A 25402-nucleotide genomic window follows, 5' to 3' on the forward strand; every position below is an offset into this window, starting at 1 on the left:
AGTCTGATTCCAGTACCTGTAATAATAACCAGGACTCTACACAGCCTCTAGAATAATAAGAACATTTCCCAATATAAAAGAGAGGCATTAAAAGTCTACTGAGCTTTTTGAATCATGAAGGGAAAAAAGATCCACACCTATACATCATTATGAAATTGCAAAATACAATTATAAAGAGAAGATCCTAAAAGTTTCTATAAAGAGAAAGAAAAGTAAGTCACCACCTAAGGAATACAAACCAATATGGAATCCAACAGCACTGACACAAGAGCACGATGCAGCTGATGTCTTAAAAGTTCCCAAGGGAAGTAATATTTTAACCTTGAAAAGAGGGTTTATTTGACATGGACACTAGAACCTTTTATTTTTTTCCAAGTGGCACTAGGCATTGGACCCACTGAGAAAGAAATGCAGTCCTAGCACAATATTTGGCCCGTAAGTGAACAAAATTCATGTTAATTATATTGTAAATGCTATTTATTAGGTTTCAAGTATTAGCATCAATCCTATAGACAAAATATCAAAAATGTAAATATGGTTATAGAACAGAATTATGTAATCAGCCTTAACAAGAAAAGTAAATATACAGTTAACAGACGATGGGACATAGAATTGTGCTAATATCATCATTTAACATGTGAGTACGCAAGTGATACTACCCAAAGTAGATGAAACAAGGAATAGAAGATTAAGGTTGAAGTCAAAGGAACTAATATAAGAACAAATTTGTCTTTCCAGCCCTAGACTCTTCCTGGGCTTCAAGACTACATATCCACCCACCTACTTAACATCTCTTCTTGACTAGTGAATCTCCTTTCAAACTTAGCATGGCTAGAATAGAACATTTCATTTCTAACACCTACACCTTTCCCATCTCAATAAATGCCACTCGTATTCCCCCAGATGCTCAAGATTTGATCACCTACAAGTCATTCTAAAACTTCCTACCCTCTGCATCCAATCCATCAGCAAATCTTGACACCTCTAGCTTCAAAATATATCTGCAATCATCTTACCAATGTAGTTCGTGCAGCCATTACTCTCCTGCTTCCTTCCTTTCTCCTCCATAATTTGTTTTCCACACCATGGTCAGAAGGATCTTGTAAAAGCATAAATGACACCCTTCTCCTCCTCTAGGTCCTCCAGTTACTTCTCATTGTTTGTTATAAGAAATAAAGTGCATATCACCATGCTTGGTACATAGTAGATAGCAAATGGTAGCTATTTCTATTATTAATGATCATATTGTACTAAGTTAGGTGTCAAGTTGGAATCTAGCTTTGGAACCCTGGCATTGAGATCTCCCTTTCTCCTTCCACTTGCCTCCCCTCCCTCTTCTTCCTCCTTCTTCCTTCTCCTCCTCCTTCTCCCTTTCCTTCTCTCTCTGTTGTTTTACTCGTATTTCTCACTGCTAAGATCATTACTGTACCTCATATCCATTACAATGCCCAGACTCAACAAATATTGCTTAGTTTAATGATAAATACATATTATCCAACAGATTAAAATCATAATGTAATTTAAACTAACATACACACTACAATATAAGCCTGCGATTTATTCATATTTTAGATGATATTTGGATTCTAGATGAAAATAATTTAAAAAGAAAACACTTTACTGTTTAAAAACATGTATATAAACTAGTCTGTATATGCAGATTATATTATATGCATGTAGACATAGAAAACATGGACATAAATGTGCATTAATACCAATTAAAAGTCAACTCACAGTCATTCTGTTCCATCAGCCCACTTAATTACGTCCAGTCTTTGGCATTTCAGCAATGTCATCTTGTCCTGACAATGAAAGTGCCCTTTATGTCATGTACTACCACACAATTTCCTGGCTGCCATCCACAGTCAGTTCAACAAATAGCTGTGCTCCATCATATCTGAGTCCTTGTAAGAATAAGTATTCACTTTTGGTTTTATATAACAAAACTTTATAAATTGGAAAGACTGATCTAATTTGTGAGAGAGGTATTTCATATTTAAATGAAACTTTGGCTGTTTATCATGTACTTGATATTTTGACAGTTTTGAATTTCAAATTCAGATAGAGTGGTAAAAATGATTTTCTAAATTAGGTTTTAGTTTGTGTTGCTTTTTTTGCACCAAGGCATAACATAATGATGAATTCTTATTATAGTTATGTTCAAGTTTCTGTTTTTTTACTTTATTTTGAAAATCTGTACTATTATTTTTACATTAATAATTTTTTTATATAAAACCAAAATAAATACTATTTAGAAGAATGGGGTTTCTAATAGAAAAATATCATTCATGAATCTTTTTAAAGTAGACACACACAAAAAAAAAAGCTAAGAAAATTTCTCAATGTAAAAGCTGTTAAGTTCCCAACCAATGTGAGTAAGTTTTGTATTTGAATAAATCTTGGCTTTTTTGATAAAATATAGACGGCTAGATACCAACTTGTTTGGTGTATCCTTGTTCAGAAAATTTCTATTTCAATTAGATCAAGTTTCTAAGAAACACAGAGTGGATTTCAAACATTCTTCACAGACTTGGCCTTATTTTTTGTAAGCCTCATCTAACAAGGCTTCTTTTAAGTAATTTATTTGGATCCTATTTGAATTCTTCAGTGGAATAAACACTAAGAACTTGAATACCATGTTGCCCCGAAAATAAGACCTAACCAGAAAATAAGCCCTAGCACAAATTTTCAGGATGACATACCCTGAACATAAGCCCTAATGCGTCTTTTGGAGCAAACCTTAATATAAAACCTGGTCTTATTTTCGGGGAAACATAGTATCTTCTCTAATGTTTTCCCACTTAGGTGTTGTTCACTACTGTGGGCTTCTTTGAAAGTCTCACATATTTGCATAAATGAACATGGCAGTTATGTCTAATTCTAATAGGTATAATGTCTAGATAAGGAATTTCTGTAATGGCTCAGATTATCTTTCTTCTCCCTTTATTAGTTTCCATAAAGAAATTTTCAAAAAATTTTTATTGGGGAATAGTGTGTTTCTCCAGGGCCCATCAGCTCCAAGTCATTGTCCTTCAGTCTAGTTGTGGAGGGCACAGCTCAGCTCCAAGTTCAGTTGCTGTTTTCAATCTTTAGTTGCAGGGGGCACAGCCCACCATCCCATGCGGGAATTGAACTGGCAACCTTGTTGTTGAGAGCTAGTGCTCTAACCAACTGAGCCATCAGGCTGCTCCTCTGGAAGCTCAGCGGCAGCTCGTTGTCTTCAATCTAGTTGTGGAGGGTGCAGATCACTGGCCCATGTGGGAATCGAACCGGGAACCCTGTCATTCAGAGCTCACGGTCTAACCAACTGAGCCACTCGGCCACCCCAAGAAATTTTTTTGAGTTGTTATTTTTGAAATTTTGAAAAGTTCTGGATCACTATATAAAACTGATTCATTTAAATGATTTAATTGACTTCCTTCTGAAGTATTTCTGTTTGTTATCTGTATAACAAGGCACTCCAAAATTTAGTTGCTTAAAACAACAATCATTTTCTTTGCTCATGATTCTGCAATGTGAACTGGGACCAGCTGGGTAGTTCTTTGGTCTCGCTAGTGGGTGCTCGTGTGGCTACATTTAGTTGACAGGTTGTCTGAGGACTGGACTCAGCCAGGATGCTGGAATGATTGGACCTCTCCATCTGTGGTTTCTTCATGTTTTCTTCAGCTGGGTAGCTGGACTTTTTACATGGCAGCTCAGGCTCCCAAGAATGAAAAAGCAGAAACTGCAAGGCTCTCTTAAGGCTTATGTCTGGAACTGGCATAGTGTTACTTCTGCTACATCCTATTGGTGAAACCTAAATCACAAGGCCAGTTCACGTTCACAAGTAGGGGACAGTTCAAGGATGTGAATACTGGGATGCCTGACTGATTGGGGACACCAATGTCACAGATTACTACAATGTCCTTAAATAGTTCTTTCCGTGAGAGTTTAGGAATGGCGAACTCTTCACCTTTCTTTTCTGAAAATGTTTTTAAAGTGCCCTCACCTTTAATGAATGAAATGAATGATGTCCTATCCCTTTTAGGTTTCATGTTACAAATATTTCCTCCCAATCTACTGTTTCTCTGTTTACTTTGCCTGTGTGTTGTTATTTGAACAGGAATTCTAAATTTTGATGTAATCCAGTTTATCAAGTTTTCATGTATAGGTTGTGCATTAAATGTTTATGAGTTTTCCTACTTTTAGGTCACAGAAATGTTCTATATTTTCTTCTCTTGATTTTATAATTTTACCTTCTATAATTGTGTCTTTAATCTTAAAGTCCACCTTCATGTGTGGCGTTAAATGGGGAATGTATTCCATTTTTCTCCACGGAGTGAAGTTTTCTGGATACCATCTACTAAACAATGTACACTTTTGTCGTTGACCTGTGGGGCCTCCTTCATTATATGCTAGGGTTCCCTATATAAACGGGACTGTCTCTGAGCTCTGTTATGTTTCTTCAGTTAATTTTCAGTTCTAGGTCAGTACTAAACTATTTTAATTATATTGATTTTCAGTTTGTCTTGATATCTGATAGGGAAGTTCCCATTCTTTGTTCTTCCTTTTCAGAGTTGACCTCTGTACTTATGGACCTTTATTTTTCCATTTAACCATTGCAATTTATGACATTCCTCAAAATATCCAGCTAGAAAATTGATTGGATTGTCTTGACATAATATACCATGTTTCCCTGAAAATAAGACCTAGCCAGACAATCAGCTCTAATGCATCTTTTGGAGCAAAAATTAATATAAGAGCCAGTCTTATATAAGACAAGGTCTTATATAAGACTGGATCTTACATAATATAAGACCCGGTCTTATATTAATTTTTACTCCAAAAGATGCATTAAAGCTGATTGTACAGCTAGGTCTTATTTTCGGGGAAACAGGGTATTAATTTAGGAAAAATTGTCGCCTTTGTAGTAACATACTATCCCATTCTATCTAAGAGTATGGAAAGTCTATTCATTTCTACTACTTTTTGTTTAAGAGACTTTAAAATTTTTCTCTATAGAGACATTGTAAATTCTTTAATTTCTAGAAACTTTATACTGTATAGGTTTTGTTCCTACACAGAATGTATCTTATTTTTCACTTTGTGTTCTAGTAGGTTATCGTTATTATAATAAAATGCTTCTGATTTTTATACACTTATCTGCTTACCTTGCCAAACCCTTATTCTCATAATTTATTAATTCTAAAGTTTTTTCTTTTCAGGTAATTATATCACCTATAAATAATTACAGATTTTCTTTTCCTTTTCAATCATCATACTACTTTTTCTTTTTTAAAAATAATATTTACCAGGATCTTCATTAATATGTTAAATGGCAGTTTTAATTCTAAGTTGTTATGGATGTAGGTGTAATACTTATTTTTCTGTTCTTTAGTCTTTGTCTTTTTAAGGAAACAAAAAATTTTGTTATTTTCTTCTATATATATTAGGCACCCTCCTTGATTTATTTCTATTCTTATTTGAGTTCTTCGTTGAGGAATTTTTCAAAGTAGGTCTGTTTTGTGGGGTGATATTCTGAGGCCTTCTTTGCCTCCCAATAATTTTTATTTTGGCTTCAGAGTTAAATGACAGTTTAGTTGGATATAAAAATTCTAAGCCTAAGGTTATTTTCCCTTTAATGTTTTAAAAATGTTAAATCAGTTATCACTGCATCCAATGTTGTTGTGAAATTTGGTATAAATCTGCTACTTATTCCTTTATAGATATTCTACCTCTCCAATTTGAAAGCATTGAGAATTTGTCCTTTGTCTCAGATGACCTTAAATTCCTGTGTAAATGTCTTAGATGTGAGTTTTTCCTTATCTACTTGCAGGGTTGGGAGGAGAGTGAGGCAAGTAGCAGGCCTAAGGTGCAAAATTTAAGGAGGCACACACTCCCATGCAAGTGCCTCCTTAAATTATGCATCCCTTGGGTTTCACTTGCCTCACTAATTCCTGGCCCTACTACCTGTCTATGAGCCTTTTCAATCTGAGGTCTTTGAACTTAATTTTAATTCTTGGATATTTATCATCATTATTTCTTGAAATATTTCCTTTAAGAAATTTAAAGAAAGAAAATGAGGGTCAGACTACAACACCTCAGGCCCCACAAAACCAGTTTTGACCATCTCCATTTGTTGTCACGATTTTAGACCAGTTCTCTAGTCAAGCCTCCACTCCTTTTCCCTTTAGCTCTGAAAAGAGACATCATTGAGAGAAGGTAATCTCCTTATATTTTTATTCCCCTAGCATTGACAGTTGCTGGAGGAATGGTGGAGGAAGAAATGCCCAAGGGGGCAGCATGCACCCATTTTTGTCATCTCCTTACCCTAGGGGGACTTCTGTGTTGTTCTGATATTTACTAAGTTGACAACAGATGGTTAGACAATTGCTGCCAGTTTCTGTGGCCATGAGGCAAGCGATGATCTTTCCAAGATGATGTGGGGGAAAGCAAGAGCAGATTTCAAAAGCTCTCCCCCCAATCTATTCTCTACTGGCTGCATCTAACCCCCTTACTCTACAGCCCAACCTACCACTGACCCTTCATACCAGTTAACTAAATAAAGCCTGTGGGTTGTGCACAGGTTTTTTATAGTTCATCAGATTCATACTCCTCCCTTCCATGGCTTCCCCTTTAGTCAGGATACAAAAGAGTTGTCCCCTTGTTTAGCTTTGAAAACCCTCTCTAATTTGACCCCAACATCTTAGAGACTTTGCCTTTAATCCTCACAATTCTGAAAGCAAATTATTATTATCTCTATTTTTAGAGAGGAAGGAATTGAATCTCAATGAAGTTAAGTGATTTTGTCCAAAGTCACACAGCTAGGAAATGTGGTAGAGCTGGAATTTGTCAATGTTTCTATCTTATCCCAAAGCCCATACTTTGAATACTTCATTAACCCCTCTTGATTAATGCCTAAGTTTAGAGCTGCTTCATTTAATTCAAAGAGTTATCAAAATACAGAGGGTGCCAAAAAATGTATACACATTTTAAGTAAGAAAAAAACTGTATTAAAATTGTAATATTCAATGTATATTGATAACAAAAAATGAATACATGTCATGTGTACAAAATTTTTTGGCACCCCTGGTATGTTACTGAAAATACTAATGTTCTGTGAGCTGGATCATGGCATTCGCCCCAAAACTGGTAGTCTTTTCCCAATTGGTAGAAAAAGATGTAAGTTATAGTTAGAATTTTCTCAACGTGGTAGGTGCCCACAAATTTTTATTAAGCCTTTGGCACCTGCTGTTCTTTTGTGTGCTAGTGAATCCTAAAAGAAAGATAATGAGTAAGTAGAAAATGAGTTTTGACTATCTGATCTCAGTTAGAAATCAAGAAAATTTTATAAATTATCATTTTTCACCTGCTAAATGGGAAAAGATTGCCATTTCATATCATTTAATATGTATTTGCATTCTCATCATTCTTGCTAGTACCATTTATATCAATGTCTGAATATTGAATTGAATTCATGAATGCTTAATAAATGTGAATTTACTAAAATATTTTTTCTTCTTTTATCTCTTCCCTAATTTTAAAGGCATGATTTTAAAAACTAAGTTTTATATTTTAATAGTTAATGCATGCATACAGTACAAAATTCAAATGGTACAATAGGATATACAGTGAAAGTGAATCCACTTCTGTCCTCCAGTCAACTAATTCTCTCCCCGCATAACAACCACTGTTATCAGTTTCCAGTTATCATTTCATAGATATGGTAGGTGCACATAATGTTTTCTGTACATATTTTTTATAAAAGGGAGACATTTTTTTATTTCTGGCACAACAGAATTTTATGTCACTAAACTGGGAGTTAATTGGACTCCTTACATAACATTGTATACTGAAAGTAAAAATAGTTTCAAAAATTATTTAAAATATTAAACATAGAACAGAGAGACCAATATAACAAACCCCTATATGCCCATCACCCAGATTGAAAGATTTAAAAGTGATTTTTAGAGGGTTTAATACTCTTGCACATTTTTAGAGTGTCTGTCAATCGGAAATGAAAAGAACTATGTTTTCAGCTACAAATGCAGCAAACCAAGAGTCTTCCAGTTCATTCTATTAGTGCTAGCTGGGAGAAACTTATGTATGAACTTCTCATAGCCTCTCTAATAGTAAAAATAAGTTGACAAATAAATTATACTTATGCTTTTTCTAAAACTTTGGTTGGTATCTGTGCAAGAAGTATATTTAACAGATTTTTAGTCATTATTGCATTAATACTAGTTTTTAAAATTACTAGTAATTCCATGTATGGGACTAATTTGATTGTTTTCATTTGGTTACTTTCGTGGAGAAACAATGATGAATCCATTATATTTATTATTCATATGTAAGTTACCTTGCATATGTATAAGAATTTAGTTTCATTAGCATTTTTGATAAAGCTTGAATATTCTGCATATTGATATTTCCATATACAAATTTAATTTTTGTCCTAACTTCACAAATCTATTTTTTTTTTAGTTCCACTTGCCTCTCCTGATGCATCAGGAGAACTTCCAAAGAATTTTATAGAACGCATCTCTTTTATACATCAATATGATGCCAGGAAAACTCCCAATTTGCCCATCAAGGGAAAGGTGAGATGGTATTTAGAATCAATTATTTAATACTTTAGGATGGAATAGATTTATGATAGAACTTTAAGCCTTTTCAAGTTATAACCATCTTTTTCAAGGTCTATTTAAACAAGCTAACATTGTTATTAGGAGGATAAAATCTCAACCACATGTCATAGTTAAAACTAAGGAATGATGTCATAATTTTGGACGAAGTCTTGGAATTGGGTTTAAATTATTAAAGTCGTACACTTAAGGTAATAACAAAGCAGTCTGATACACTTTTTGATATAAATATATGTGTGTCGCAGGGGGATGCATATAAGGTTTATAAAGCCAAACAAAAGTGTAATAAATAGTCAATTGCTTGATTTTTTCCAACTATAAATGTTTGTTTTTATATTTAACTATAACTGAGTCTTTTGTTGGAGCTAATAGACATTTGGGATGCAATCATAAATCCTCAGGTTTATGAACTGTGGTTTCTGTTGTATCTATAGGAACCTACAGAGCAAGAAATGAAATTTGATATGAATAGTCATACAATCCAAAGGATAGAAAAGTTGAGAATGGGAGATAATGAGACGCTGCTTGTCTGACTTTCTGCTTTTCCCTTCCTGTTCATTTTCTAGTGCACCCTGTTTTGTAATTGGTTTAAAAAGGTTCACCAATAATTATTAGGTTGCTGTCTTCAGTTTTGGACTAAAATGACAGCAAATGAAGGGGCAGAGAAACAAGTGCTGCATCACCAGGACTTGATCTAACACATGAATTCAGTTCCCAGTTCTGGCAACTTCTGTTCCCTGGTTAACGTCAACTTTGTTTTCCTTTCCAGCGACATGGAGTTTTTGTGCAGACAGAGATAAAACCAGGGAGTAGGCCCATAGTTCCTCAGGGAGCAGAGGTATTACTGAATGCTCCAGGGTCATGCTCATCAGAACAGTCCAAAAAAACAGAGAAAGGAAACTCAGCGGAAAGCCAAATGATCTCACCCAGTCCCTGCCAACAAAATTCCCAAGAGCCGTTAGAAACTAAAACTCACTTATCAGAAACAGACGTCAGAGAGGCAGCCAAGGCATGCCCCAGAAGTCCTGAGAGAAGAAAGAAGACTGCAGCCATCTTTCAAACAACTACAGTAAAAGCTCTGCTCACCAGGCAAGACCCTGTAAATCCACCAACAAAACGTCAGGATAAATTAGCTTCTTCAGCTAAAAACATAATCCTTGGAGTGTAGAGAAATTTCAGGGTCATCATATAGTCCCCCATCTAGGCTTTTTCTCTTATCAATAATCTCAGAACATACAATTTACATAAATGGGAAAATTAAAAAAAGAATTAAAATATACCAAAATTTTATGAGTGGTCTCTAATGAGTAATGGATTATGAAACATATTCCTATGTCATATTACTTATAAAAACTTTGTTTTGCACAAAAATGAATGTAATTAACAAATATTATTAAACTTTTAGAGGAGAGGCCCTATAAGACAGTCCTTAGTTATGGTTCTGGAATCAAATAAACCTGGGTTGCAATTTTGGCCCTGCCATGTATGATCTGTGTGACCTTGGGTAAATTACTTAACCTCTCAAGACTTCAGTTCCCTCATCTGTACAACTAAGATAATAGCGACTTATAAGTTTATTCAGCATGAGGTTATGCATATTGATCCATCAGTGATCAATGTAATCACTTCGTCACTGTTGCTATAATTAAAATTGCAATTTAAGGATTATGTTCTTCAGTTAACTTAAAATTTCCTCCTTATTCTGAAACTTTGAATCCCTCTACATAAAACTAAGAGTGTGAAAATCTAAAAATGTTTCTCCCATTATAAGATACACACGTACACACACACACGTACGTACATAGACGCTTAATTCAAAGATATATGGGTACTTAGAATATTGAAATAATCATGTTCTATTTTACTTAGATCATTTCTAGCACTAACTCAACCTTTGCTTTTTGGATGAGTTTGGTGTGGTTAATTCTACCAGCTGTTCTATTTGATATATTCGGTGTGCCAGAAGGCCTATTAGAAGCTATGTCATGTTGCACACAAGTGGAAGTAGGTGGAGTATCCTTCTGAGGCCAAAAGAGTATTTACATGCCCAACAAATTTGCAGGAAAATATACCAGTTGCACACGATTGTCTGTAATACTGATAAAACCACAGGTATATGTCTTTATCCCTTTCTCCTCTACTAAAGACATTTTAACAGGCTGCAAACGAATGAATGCCATTATTACATAGCTGTATATTGGGGACTTCCAGTTCTTACAACATGGAAGATTAAGGCTAATAGTGAACCCCTTACATTACAAATACCTTGAAATGTTGAATAACATGGAATAACAAACATAAACATAGCCAAGCTCACCAAACAGAGAAACCCTCATGCTCCAAAACCAGTAACTTACTTGTGTATTGATATATATCTTGAAGATCTTTCCTTGTCTACACATGTAGACTACCTCATTATTTTAATTGCTGCATAGTCTTCCATAGTATAGGTATACTCTAAAATTGGAGCAATAAGAATGCAAGCTTTGGTACGTTTGTGGGAAGTGGGTAGCGGATTTGGAGAGAGATCTTAAAGGCTGGGGACTTGAATTTTAATCCACATTGGAACAGCAATGGAACCTTGTGGCATCCAAAGTAGAAAGCTGGAATTGAAACCTGCGTAAAGCTAGAACCCTCTAATAGCTGGCCTGTCGGTACAAGACAGACTAAGGAACTCCACGCATACCACAAGGCAGACAGAAGAAAGTCTGCCTCTGCCTAGAACTATAGTTAGTTCTAGAAAAAAAAAATGTTTGTTAGAAAGTAAAAGCTCAAGCTTGTGCTACATTCCTGTCTGGAATATGAATTTATATGTAGGACATCTCATAGGACACAAAATTAACATAAAAATTAATCCTGCTGGTGCTAACACCTTGAGGTACCTGACAAAAGCAAATGCAAAACTCCCCTGGAGAGAGATTTCCACAATCCACAGAAACAGCAGTCCCTAATTAAGATAAGGTCATGAACAAAAATTGCAAATCACACAAAGAAGTCAAACAGAGCAAGAGTTTGCAATGCAAAAGAGAATGATTCAAACCACAAAACTGGAGATAACAGAATTCCCTAATTTTTCAAATTGGTACAAGCCCCAGGGCCCATTCCACTTCTTAATATCCATTGACTCTAAGCTTGTAGTTCTCAGACCTACCTCCACAGCAGTCATCTCTATGCGTACGTGAGCTTTTGTTTCATTTAGTTTTGTTCCGCTATACATTTGTTCTCTGGTAATCTGGTAATAGCTTTCAGCATTAACTAAAAATGTATTTATTCTGATAGTAAGCTTTCCTGTTTTCCAATGCTATTAAAGTGTATTTTATTATCTTTATCTACATATATTTTTATGAGATTTAGTGGGCAAGCAGGACATTTGTGTATCTGTCTGCCAGTTTAAGTCAATAACCAATTTTCTTTAAGTAAATTATTTGCAAAGTTATTATTTTAACCATTAGTAAATAGCAAATTCTTTGCAATAAACCTCACAGCTGACTGAAAAACATCATTGAGAATTGACGCAGTCCTTCTGATTTAGAGAATATATTTAAGTGAGAGATAGACAGTCTGGGGCCAAATAGCCCAGTTAGTGGACTACCATAGGCTAAGTTGGTGGTTCTCAATGTTTTCAAATATGAGAACATCTTTTCTGCATTAAAAAAATATTTATGGTCCCTCAAAAAATGCTAATAGAACTTTCAGTATCCACTGTTTGCAGAAACACATAGCAACAAAATGCAATGATGATTTCAAGGTTTAATTCTCTGTTTTTTAATTGCTAAGGGTGTGTGTCTCCACAGTGACTTTCATAGTCTACTCAAGTTATAAGGGCCTGTTAGTACAGACAGTGCTCTTAAATTTTACAAAAATATTTGAATGTTTCCAAGTAATTTCCTTATTAGGTATTTTAATAGAATAGCCTTTACCAGAATACAGGATTTTTTTTCAGCTTACCAAACAAAGAACATGATCATTCATATAATTAAATTTTTTAACACTACCTTAATGAATGTGCTAATGGTTTTTGACACTTAACATGGCGATTAATAATACAATAAATTTATATGTGTTTTAAGTTTTAAAGCATTTTCAAATTCATTATCTCATTTGACCCTTACCCTATGAAACAGAGCAAATAATAATATTCCAATTTTACAGCTAATAAGAGGCTTAGAGAACTTAAGTGATTTCCCCAAGTTTGCAGTTAGCAAGCAATAAAGCCAGGACCAGAACCTTAGTTTCTCAATGCCATCCATTAATTTCCAAATGTCAACCCACAGGGCAATGCTGGCTCACTACAAATGAACAAGGCCATGTAAGAAATACCAAAGCAAATAATTTTAACACTTTTATCGAGAGATTGTCATTTCACTGCTTTTTGGGATTTAAAATGCTCACGTTAGACTTATCACTATGATGGACTAAGTTGATGTGGAAAGCACCCATCATTCCTAGCACAGATAAATGTTTGATAAAATATAACAAAAACAGTTGAAATCTACAACAAAGCACTAAAACAAGAAACTGAAATCCTCAGGTGCCAGAAATAAAGAGAACATTAATACCTGAGCTGAAATCGGAGTTAGTTGAGGCCCCAATTGCAGTGGAGTTGGAGCTGGCATATAGCCAGGATCCTAGAAGAGCTTTGCTGCTGTGAAAAGGATTCTAGAATCTCTCTTCCCATTAGCCTGAGAATTAGGGGAGAAAGCAGAGGGCTACACCCAGATGACACATGTCCCAAACTGAGCTCTACACAGAAGTGGGAGTCAAATGTGCATTCATGAGTAGTGCCAGGTCCCAAGCCAAGAAAGTGACAGAAAAACTGGTTTGAACCAGGAAAACCTGAAGGACACTGGTACAGATAAATATGAAACTGCCCCATACTTTACAATCCTGGATACATGAGCCACCATGGAAAGAAATACCCATGATGACATGATGAGATGATTGAGATATATATATATATATATATATATATATATATATATATATATATATATATATATATATATATAAATGTTTATATATATATAAACTTCCAGAGGAGGGAGGGAGCAGAATTCATGCCCCAAGAATTACAAACAATAGAGCAAACAGATTATCAAATAAGTATGCTTAAAATGATTCAAGACATAAAAGAATAAAAAGTATATAGAAAAACCAGAACACCATAAGAAATAGGTCAGAATACCATAAAAATAGGCCAGAATACCACAAAAATAGGCCAGAATACCCTCCAAAATTTGAGGGGGTGAAGCTATAGAAATTCTAAAGATAAAAATATATAATTTTCTAAAAACTTAGACTGTAGCTTAAGAGAAAATCAGCAAATTGGAAGACAGAGCTGGAGAAATCTCACAGAATAAAACAGAAAAAGATAACAAGAAACACTAAAAAGAAGAGACACAGAATAGAATGTTACTGAGTTCCAGAAGGACCTAACAGAGGGCTATCTGAAATGAAAATAGCTATGATAGAGACTACTACTTGTTACCAATAACCAATCTCCCTCTCTGCCTTATTAATAGAAATACCCATTTTTAATGGAATTTGGCTGCTCAGAATAATAACACTATTTCCCACTTCCCTTGCTGCTGGGTAGACTACGTGATTATGTCCTGAGATATAACCAGAACAGCTGGTGCAACTTCCAGAAAGCCTTAAACCGGGGAGGTAGGCCCTTCTCTGTACCTTTTTCCTGCAGTAGCTGGAATACAGATGTTATGGTTGATGTTTCAGTAGAGAATCTACTTGCTGAGGATGGTAGAGCAATAAAATAGAAGTGTTCCTGAGCCTCTGATATCATGAAACACCACCTGGATGGCCTAATTTGGTGACAAAGAAATAAACTTCTATCTCATATAAACCACTCTGATTTAGAGGTTATTTTTTTGTGTGGGTGGGTGTATTTTATCACTTGCCACAGAATCTAATCCTAAAGTACACACTGAAGGAGAATTTTCTAGTATTAAACCTTCAATTTGAAAGAACAAACTGACTTTTGAGCTAGAAAAAAAATGAAATGAAATCCACACATGGATACATAATAGTAAAACCACAGAACATCAAATGTAAAGAGAAAAACTTTAAAAGCAAATTAGAGAGAAAAGAGATTCTTAGAAAGACAATCATAGTGGCAACAGGCTTCTCATCCACAACAATAGATGCAAGAAGATAATGGAGAAATATCATGAAAATGCTGAAGGCAAAAATGGTCAACATAGACTTCGCTATAATTCAAGAATGAGGACAAAATATGGACCTTTTCCAGACATACACAGATTAACAATAATAGCAAGTGCTTACATACTACAATTTTATAAGGCACTGTTCTAAGTGGTTTATATATTTTAATTCAGTAATCCCCACAACAACCCACTGAGATAGATACAATTAACATTAACATATTAAAGATGATGAAACTAAGAGACAGGGAGTTTAAGTAACTTGTCCAAAGACACACAGCTAGTAAGTGACCAAATTGGGATTCAAGAGGCAGCATTCTGCTCCAGATTTCATGGTTTTAAATACTATACTACACTATCTCCATGACAAATAGAGGTAGTTACTCACAGATCTTCATTGAAATAACTACGTAAAGATGTCATTTAAAAGACTGATATTGGACCTGGACAGGAATTGTAGGATGTAAGCAGAAAATAAGACAAATCAGTAAATCATATTGATTAACTTAAGTATTAAACGAAAAATGTTCTTTTGTGAAATGATTCTGAATTTAGATTCTAGGAGATATTTTTTTTTTCCCTTTATGTGGCAAAAGAAAATATTTGACAATTCTATGTCAGTTCCCCCAAAACTTTTGGTGATTTTCCTGGTACATGAAGTCACAAAGTCTGGAAACTACTGGTTCAATCTATGGTGCAACAGAAGTTTTTGTTTTTTTGTTTTTTGATAAAGCAAAATTGCAAGACTAATTACTAATATGTCAAACAAAAAACACATTTATTGATAATAGGATATTTTGTTGGGTATTTGTAGTCATGATGTAAGGACCGACTTGCATGTAACCATTAGTGAGAAACACTGTTCTCCCAGAAACATGACCCCAGCAAAGGGCAAGCTATAAATCAAATGTAAAAAAAAGAGGAAAAAAAACCTTTCCACCACAGAAATTCATTGCTAACATATTAAGATTTATGGAGAGAATGCTTTTGGTTGATAAATTGTATCAAGATGATCTACAATATTTCAGCCAGGAACGCAGAGCCCAGTGCTGTCATTACATGCCCACCAAAGTGGAAGATGGATAATCACCCGAATACCTCTAGAAGAGTAAATTTCTCTGTTATAAAAATTTCTTCAAATGACTCTGTAAACTATCTTTTTTAACTCTGTAGATTGAGAATGCCTAATGTTTTACTCTTAAGTAACTTTATAAGGTCGCATGATTTCCTCATTCTTTACTCAACTTTGCACTAGAAGGAGACATCCCAAAAATGTTCCCTAGGGTTCTTAGCTCTTTGTTTCACAATCCTCAGCAAGTGAGTTGAAGAAATGTTATGACTTAATACAACTTTCATGGCTAGAATCTTAATTGTAGCTCTAACAAAAATTAAGTTTCCAGATTAAGTTTTGTGAAAACAATTTCATTTTTTAGGGTGCTTTTGTATATTTGCTTTTGTGTTTTTGGTTGTTTACAGCATCAGCAGCTCATGTTTTTCACTGTGGTAGGAATTGGGGATGGTGAGAAGGTATTTTTAAGAGTCAACCTATAAAGTCAAAATTCCCTTGAAAATCCCTTACACTGCCCATGATGTCCAGTATACACAATTCTGTGTACAGTAATTCTTACATACACTAAAAAAAGTCACTGAGCCACAAGAACAAAAGGAAAATCCCTATGAGATGTCTGCTTGCCTGCAGGATTTCCTCCGTTCTCGTTTTTGTATTAGATTTCTACAACCCTAATACATGCTTGTATGGTAAAGGATTAACCTTGCTCAGAGAGACGTCTGGCCTTTGCCCTTGGCTCCTGTGAGGTAACTTCTAAGACCTTGGCATATCCTGTCCAATAGGAGTGTCTTTGTTTACTTGGGAGCCTTATGCCATGCCACGCCAAATAGTCTATGCTAAAATGTGATTTATTGTGGGGGGGTCTTGGGCATACAGGATTATTAAGCGTGGCCGCTGGAGGCATAGAGACTAAAAGTCAACTCTGACTATATGACCAAGCTCCATAAAGCTCTGGATACCAAAACTCTGGTAAGTATCCTAGTTGGAGAACATGTATTGTCACATACTGTTACTGAGAAATGTTAGCACTGTCTACAACTCCCCTGGGAGAGGACAACTGGAAGCTCAGGTGTGGGGGTCTCCTGGACCCTGCCCTATGTGCCTCTTTCTTCTGTGAATTTTAACATGTATCCTTTGGCTGTGATACACCATAACCGAGTATAAGAGCTTTTGGTGGATTCTGTGAGTCCTTCTAGCAAATTATAGAACCTGTGGGTGTTCTTGGGGACCCTCAAACTCGCAGCTGGTGTCAGAAGTGAGGGTGGTCTTAGAGACTCTCAAACTTTGCAATGCTGATTTATTTGTTGTGAGAATTATGCAAGATAATGTAGTCTATAGTGAAACTCCTTGGTAATATGGAATCTCTCACTATATTAGATGGAGTTGAAATATTTGATAGAAGAGGCTAATAGTAAATTGCATTTGTTTAGCTCTAAAAATGTTCCCAAGTATTTTCTATCAAGAAATTCTGAAATTTTGAAGGATTGATTCTTAAATTGTTTAGTGTTGATTCTACTACAGTTAATCTCAGTTATGGATTTATGAAATAGCCAAGAGAAGAACTCTTCATCAATCACTAAAACTCTCACTTCTTTAATCAGTCCTACTGATGGTCCTTTAGGCCTCTGAGTGGTAACCACTGTTTCTGGCCCACAGGACAGAGCATATTTGACTTACTGACTTCCTTTAACTCTGCCCACAGTTTCCTAAGTAATCCCTTTATTGAATTCTCCTCATTCACCTTATTTGAGTGGCCAGTATTTCCCGGCTGGACATGACCAATACAGTAATTGGCACTAAGGCCACATATGATTACAGAATCTTCTCAACACTGAGCTCCAGGTTATAACTATGAATTGATTAAAGTTGACACTTGAAATGCATTTGTCATTTCTAGATTTGAGGAATGATGATATTCCTCTTGGTCTGAGCCTCTACCAAGAAACACGAAAAATATGCCTTATTATTGGACACTTCATTACTTTCTTACTTCTAACACTTGTGGCCTCAGTTAGGGAGATTTTGGCCCAACATATCTGTCTGTTAATATAACCTTGATAGCCACCAAGAGGTTCTATGATTCAATGAACTTGTGTGTCATACCTCTTTGTTTGCCAGTCACCTGCCTCTATAACTTACCCTAAACTCAAATGTTCTCAGAGACCAGGCAGGTAACCTAAATATGTGAAGCCCACGGATATAAATAAGGCAGTGGTATAAACAGCATGCAGTTCTGATTCTGGTGTATTGGAATAAAGACCTCTGAAAATCCACTCCTCCATAAAAGAAATGAGAACACTGGCAAAACTTGTCAAAATCAACTGTTTCAGAACTCTGGAAATTAACCAAAGGCTTACAACAATTGGAACAGCATTTATTCAAGAAAAATGGCTGAATCTCTGTAAGAACAGCGAGCTTTGTGGTGTGTTAACTTGCCCTATTCTCATTCCATCTCAAAAAGGATAAAAACTTACTGTGCTTCCCTGAAAATAAGACCTAACCGGAAAATAAGCTGTAGCATGATTTTTCAGGATGCTCGTCATATAAAATAAGCCCTATTGTATTTCCCTGGAAATAAGACTGGGTCTTATATTATTTTTTCCTCCAAAAGACACATTAGGGCTTATTATTAGAAAACACAGATAAGTTGGATTTCATCAAAATTGAAAACTTTTGTGCTTCAGAGAACACCACAAAAAAATGAAAAGTTAACCCACTGGAGAAAATATTTGCAAATTATATAAGAGACGTGTATCCAAAACATATAAACAACTCATGAACTCAATTTTTAAAATGCTCAATTTAAAAATGAGCAAAGATGTAGGGTGTTATATGAGTACTGGACTTATTGGGGGATCACTTCATAGAGTGTATTAAATGCCTACAACATCGTGCTGTATATCTGAAACCAACATACAATAATATTGAAGGTCAAGTACAATTCATATATATATGTATGTGTATATATATATATATATATATATATATACACACACACACACACACACACACACACACACACACATATATATACATATGTAACCATTAGTGAGAAACACTGTTCTCCCAGAAACATGGTCTTCACATATTTAGGTATATATGTGTATATATATGTATATATATGTATATATGTAGATGTATATATATACACATATATATACATATATACACACATATATGTATACACACACACACACACACACACACACACACACATATATATATATATATATATATATATATATATATATATATATATATATATATATATAAAATAGTCACAGGATGTGAAGTACAGCATAGGGAATATAGTCCATGGTATTGTAACAGTTATGTACGATATCAGAGGGGTAGTAGACATGTTGGGGTTATGACTGTGTGAGGGATATAAATGTCTAATCATTTTGTTGTTTTGTACACATGAAACATAAAAAATGAGCAAAGTATTTGAATAAACATTTCTCAAAAGAAACTATACAAATGGCCAATAAACACATGAAAATATTCTCAACATCATGCAAATCAAAACCAGAGTGAGGTATACACAAGAGCCAAGACATGGAAACAACCGAAATGCCCATGGGTAGACGACTAGATTAAGAAACTGTGGTACATTTATACAATGGAGTATTATGCAGCCATAAAGAAGAAAGAAATCTTACCACCTGCAACAACATGGATGGACCTAGAGAACATTATGTTAAGTGAAATAAGTCAGACAGAGAAGACAAATACAATATGATCTCACTTATATGTGGAATCTAAAGAAAAGTATAAATGAATGAACTAATCAGAAATAGTTTCAGAGACATAAAGGTAAAACTGAGGGTTGCTAGATGGGAGGGCAGGTGGGGACACGGGGGATGTTGAGGGGATTAGAAAGCACAGTCAGTAACCACAAGATTGCCACGGGGTTACAAAAGTCAATTTGGGGAATGTAATCAATAATGTAAAGATTTTGTAGGGTATCTGATGGACACTTCTCTTGTTAGGGAGACCACCTCAGGGAAGATGTAGCTGCCTGATCACAGCACTGTAAACCTGAAGCTGAAGCTGAACAATAATGAATGTCAACTACAAGTTTATATATTATGTATATAGTTATAAGAAGTTGAGTACAGCATTAGGAATGTAGACAGTGGAAATGTAATGGCTCTGTGCGATGTCAGAGGGATAGTGGATGAGGGGAGGGGGATTGACACAGTGTGAGGGATGTAAATGATAAATGTCTAACTATTACATTGTTTTGTGCACATGAAACTAATAAAAAAATAAAAAAATTAAAAATAAATAAATAAATACAGTGATCTAGAAACAAAACCAAACCATACACAAAAAAAACAAAACAAAACCAGAGTGAGGTACCACTTTATACCTCCTAGGATGGCAAAAGCAAAAAGAAGACAAGAAGTGTTGTCAAGGAAGTAGAGAAACTAGAATGCTCATTTATTGCTAGTAGGATTATAAAATGGTGCAGCCACTTTAAAACAGTTTGGCAGTTCTTTGTTCAAAAAGTTAAGTAGAGTTACCATATGACCCAGCAATCCCACTCAAAGATATATATAACCAAGAAATGGAAAAGATATGTTCAAACAAAAACTTGTACACAAATGTTTATAGCAGCAATATTTATAAGAGATAGAAAGTAGAAACAACTCAAATGTCCACCAATTTATGAATGAAAACAAAATGCAGCATAGCCACACAATGGAGTATTATTCAGCCATAAAAAGGAATGAAGCCCTGACACATGCTACAACATGCACAAACACTGAACACATTATGCTAAATGAAAGAAGCCAGGCACAAAAGGCCAGAAGTTGTATGATTCCATTAATAGGAAATGTGCAAAATAGGCAAATCCAGAGACAGAAAGCAGGTTAGTGGTGGCCAGGGCCTAGAGACAGGAGATGGAAAATGGGAAGCGACTGACTGCAAATGGGTACACAGTTTCTTTCTGAGGTGATGAAAATGTTCTATAATTATGGGAATCAGTGCATAACCTTGTAGTAAAAAATCACCAAATTTTATATGTTAAAATGGTGAATTTTTATTGTATGTGAATTTTATCTCAATAAAGTTGTTATTAAGGAAAAGACAATAGGCAGTGCTTGAACCTATAACAAACTGGAATCCAGGCCCCTTGTGAAGACATGGTAGTTCAGAAACATTTTACATACGGGGCTCACCAAGTAGAATACCACTGCTGCCAGACCCGGACCTTAGGCACCAAGTATGCTCTGAGGAGGTCTTTGTCCCTTCACACCTGCCTCCCAACACACACTGGCCTCCTGACTGGGAAGGGGACACGAGGGAGGGGCTTTCCCACTGACGTGGATTATCACCTCTTGGCTAGCAGCCCCTTTGTCTCCCACATGTAGGACCTGGTCAGGAAAGCTCCCGGAGTGGGCCTGGATGTTTCTCTAGCCATGTTACACCCTTCTGTGGTGCACTCTTGTCGTACCTGGGAACACTGGTTCCAACTCTACTCCAGCAGGGCGGCTCAATCTAGTCTAGCCCAACTGTCCTTCCAACCTTCTTGGAAATCTTGAGTCCTCTGAAAACCAAGCTTCCTCAGGAGCTGTCCAATGACACCAATGTTCCTTATTTACCTGCGTGCTGCATACTTAATGCACGTGAAGCACACCCAGCCACAGGAAACTTCAACCATCACACCAGGTCACAGTATAATATCCCTCTCATAGTAAGCACTTAAATAAATACTCAGCTTACCAAAAAATAAAATAAAACAAAATAGACAAAACTTTCAAGAATTCATGTGTGTGTGGGGCAGGGGGTGGGGGGGTGGGAAGGGTGAACGTTTATACGAGGTCTGACAATTATGTTCATGAACTTGTTGCAACCATGTTACTAACCTTTTTTGATATCAGAGGGATTATTCGTCATGAATTTGCATCAACTGGACAGTTAACCAGGTTCTCTATTTGGAAGTGCTGAAAAGGCCGCATGAAAAAATTAGATGACCTGAACTTTTTGCCAACAATTCATGGCTCTTGAATCATGACAATGCACCAGCTCACATGGCATGGTCTGTGAGGGAGTTTTTAGCCAGTAAACAAATAACTGTATTGGAACACTCTCTCTACTCACCTGATCTGACACCCAATGACTTCTTTCTTTACCCGAAGATAAAGGAAATAGTGAAAGTAAGACCTTTTAACGACATTCAGGACATAAGGGATAATACGACGACAGCTCTCATGGTCATTACAGAAAAAGTTTCAAAATTGCTTTGAAGGTTGGACTAGGTGCTGGCATCGGTGAATAGCTTCCCAAGGAGAGTACTTTGAAGATGACCGTAATGATATTCAGCAATGAGGTATGCAGCACTTTTTTTAGGATGAGTTCGTGAACTTCTTTGTCTGACCTCATGTACGTGTCTGTCTGTCTGTCTGAAATGAAATGATCCTAGGCTTACAGACATGTTGACTCATATCATCTAACAGTAATCCACTCTCAGGAGACTAAAAAAAATGCTGAACATCTCTGGGAAGGTAGCTTGGACCAAACACTAAACCAAATGCTGAAAAATCTGGTTTCTAACCCCAATGCAGGTCTTGGAGCTGGTCATCTCATCTATCTAAATATCAGTTTCCTAATCCATGAAGCAAGAACAATTATATTCAGCTCTGCCTAAGTCACAGGTGATCTTAAGGATCAAATTGGAAAAGAAAATTGATTTGAAAGTGCTTTAAAACTAATAAAGCAACAGACAGATGTGGGGTTTCATGATCTCATCTTTGAAGTTGTGACCCTATGAAAATTTTAGTAGGCAAATACAAATGTTTTTTTTTAAATACCTAGGATAATTCCTTGGTTACAGTGAAGAGAGGAAAAAGAATATTCCCAAATGCATTTATTTTTATACTATGTATATATTTATATTGTAAATACAGCATGTTTTATACTGTATGTATATTTGTATTTTATATATCATATATTACATATATTATAATATATTTATACACATATGTATACATAAAATGTCCTTCTTCCCAGGCCACAGAGTAGTTGGTAAATCAGTGTTACACTGACATTTCTCATCACACCAATCACAGCAAAGCTGTTAGGGTTGTGAAAAGAATTCAGCAAGAACAATGAAGGGCGTCGCACTGCTCAGTGGCCAAGTGGGATTCTTTCTTCATCTTGCTTCTAACATTATTGCCAGTAAATTTACACTGTACAAAAACAACAATTCTATCCTACTTTAGTCCTATATTTCAATGCTGCCAGCTATCCAAAAAAAAGTCAAAATTACATTTTCAGGGGAGGAAGAGGGAAAGGAGGTAAAATCCCCTACCACCTCTACAAGAATGTTGGACAAATCGTGAGATGTTAATTTAAAAAGTACTTTGCATATTCCTTTAAAAGTGCATTACAAATATTCGTTGTTGTTTTAGTGCTTAAAACAAAACAAAAACACATGTGAAAAAGAGTAGCAGGTTTGTTCATTCGGACCTCCTGCTGCATAGCTGATGTGATGTTCTTCGGTTTTGTCACGCAGGATTACACCCCTCAGAATCTGAATTGGGCAGGAACCTAAATCTGGGAGTAGTTCTGCCTGGCGACTCTTCGTAAGCTGAGGGTCAGGTCAAACGGTGGGAAAAGGTGAAGTAGCCCTTTAGAAGAAAGGTCTTTAGTAGGTCTTTAAAGTTCTTTTTCGGAGGGCCCTTCCCTTGTGATGTAGGTGGAGAGGAAGCCCAGGTGGGAGGGGTGGCTGGGCACCACCAAGGCCAGACAGGGTTCCTGACATTCTTGGGACATCCGGAGAGTCTTGAGAGGGGAGACACAGTCCCTGGAGGGGACAGTCCACCGTGGGCTCTGGCCATATCCAGGGCCACCCGCCAAGTGAACTGTTTTTATTCTTACCAAATGTCACTCCACCCAAGGCAGGATTTTCCAAGATTCCTTAGATGAATGGGAACTTCTGGTTGCTCCTTGTTTTCTGAAGTGTGTTATGACAGGCATTTGATCTGTTCCTCCTTCGTAATTCAGGAAAAATTCCTCAGAGCCTGGAGGATGACCTTTAACAGAAAGCAGCGGACATTGTTATTCCTTTCCAGGCGGTTTCAGGGTCTCTGAAGGGTTGACAGATTCATTTTCACACAGACGTGTCAATGTTTTAGGCTGTTCAAGTCAGAAGAGAAAACCCATCACTGTTCTGAGTATTTCTGGCTTGATTTTGAGCCCCTAAAAGAGGAAGATGGAGTGGGTTGAGATGGGGAAAGTACTGAACTTGGCCAGAGCTCCCAGGCAGTGAGAGGCCCAGCCCTGCAGGTACCACCACTGAGGGCTGACAAATATTCACCAGGGTGCTGGCTTGTGTTGGATTTTCGGGGTGAATGGCAGGCCTGTCATTATTCAGCCCTCCCCCCACAGCCAGCTGGGCCTCTCCCTCCAGCAGGGAAAGAGGGCAGGAACATGTAGGCTTAGCATCTGTTGTGGTGCTGGACCTCAAGGGAGTGCACGGGCACATTGATGTGTCCCGTCCTGGGCTCTGATTGGGTGTGGGGAAAGGGCCACACCCACACTACCCCCATTCCTGAGCAAATGCAACAGTCTGGAGATTTCAAGCAAGGAGGCCTGGTGCCTGCAGCAGTCACACCTGCTGTCACAGTTGTCTGCTTCTTGCTTCTAGTAAATTTCAGACATGCCGGTGGTGGGCGAGGGCCAAGGCAGAGTCTCCCAGGAGGACAGCATCAGTGCCAGAAACACAGTGGCGCTTCCAGGAAGCCAGTCCCACAGTGTGGGTGGGCACAGGAGGGGCCCCGAGCAGACTCTTGCCTGGGGAACAGCTGCACTGCTGTGGGAAGAGCCCAGTCTAGGGAAGCAGGAAAGCAGGTCTCTGAGTTCCAGCTTTGTCATTTTCCAGCTGTGTGACCCTGAGGATGTTGCCCAACCTCTCAGGGTCATGTTCCTTCATCTGTTAAATGATGGTAATATGAGCAGCTACATCAGATGGCGTTCGTGAGGAATAAATGTGATAATACATGTGGAATGTTCTGTAAACAATGATAGCTAGTAACATGTATTGAGGGTGCTGTGTGCCTGGTACTGTTCCATGAACTTCACATGTCTTAACTAGAATCCTCACCAACCCTTTGAAGTAGGTTATTATTGTTACACTTATTAAATGGGATAACAGATAAGGCAAATGGGGCACAGAGATATTAAGTAATTTGCCTATGGTCAAACTGGCAATACCCAGGGGAGCTGGTATTCAAACCCAAGTTGTCTGATTCCAAGTCTGTCTTCTTATCCTTGCAATAATAATAAAATGTACATATTCTTCTTTGAGGCCTCCTTGACCTAATAGTTAATCAGTTGCTGAGACCTGTAGAGTCCATTAGTGTCTCAAATCTGTCCTCTTGTTTTTATTCCCTCAAACTCATTGTGGTGGTTTTGAAACATGGCCCAAAGCTTTTTGACACTCTTCCTATTAAGAGGAGAGTTGTGTCCCCTGCCTCTTGAACCTAGGGGAGCTGTGGCTGCTTATACCTATAGACCAA

General features: G+C 36.6%; 1 protein-coding gene and 1 long non-coding RNA gene across 5 annotated transcripts in view; one reads left to right on the forward strand and one right to left on the reverse strand.

Annotated features, from left to right (window-relative positions):
- LOC109439275 (uncharacterized) overlaps nucleotides 1-25402 on the reverse strand; it is a 160129-nt gene that overhangs the window by 57568 nt on the left and 77159 nt on the right. The gene's annotated exons all lie outside the window — the stretch shown is intronic.
- Nucleotides 1-25402, forward strand: part of CIMIP6 (ciliary microtubule inner protein 6) — a 67655-nt gene that overhangs the window by 12041 nt on the left and 30212 nt on the right. Inside the window, exons 4-5 of one of the 2 annotated variants that reach the window (XM_019719524.2) lie at nucleotides 8464-8579; nucleotides 9394-11133. The exons of the other annotated variant lie outside the window; for it this stretch is intronic. Of the exons in view, the coding sequence (XP_019575083.1) occupies nucleotides 8464-8579; nucleotides 9394-9792 (515 nt within the window). The 3' untranslated portion in view covers nucleotides 9793-11133. Of the gene's footprint in view, nucleotides 1-8463; nucleotides 8580-9393; nucleotides 11134-25402 lie in introns of those variants that run through there. 2 annotated transcript variants of the gene reach the window in all.

The sequence above is a fragment of the Rhinolophus sinicus genome, linkage group LG05, assembly GCF_036562045.2.
Source record: "Rhinolophus sinicus isolate RSC01 linkage group LG05, ASM3656204v1, whole genome shotgun sequence".
Taxonomy (NCBI): domain Eukaryota; kingdom Metazoa; phylum Chordata; class Mammalia; order Chiroptera; family Rhinolophidae; genus Rhinolophus; species Rhinolophus sinicus.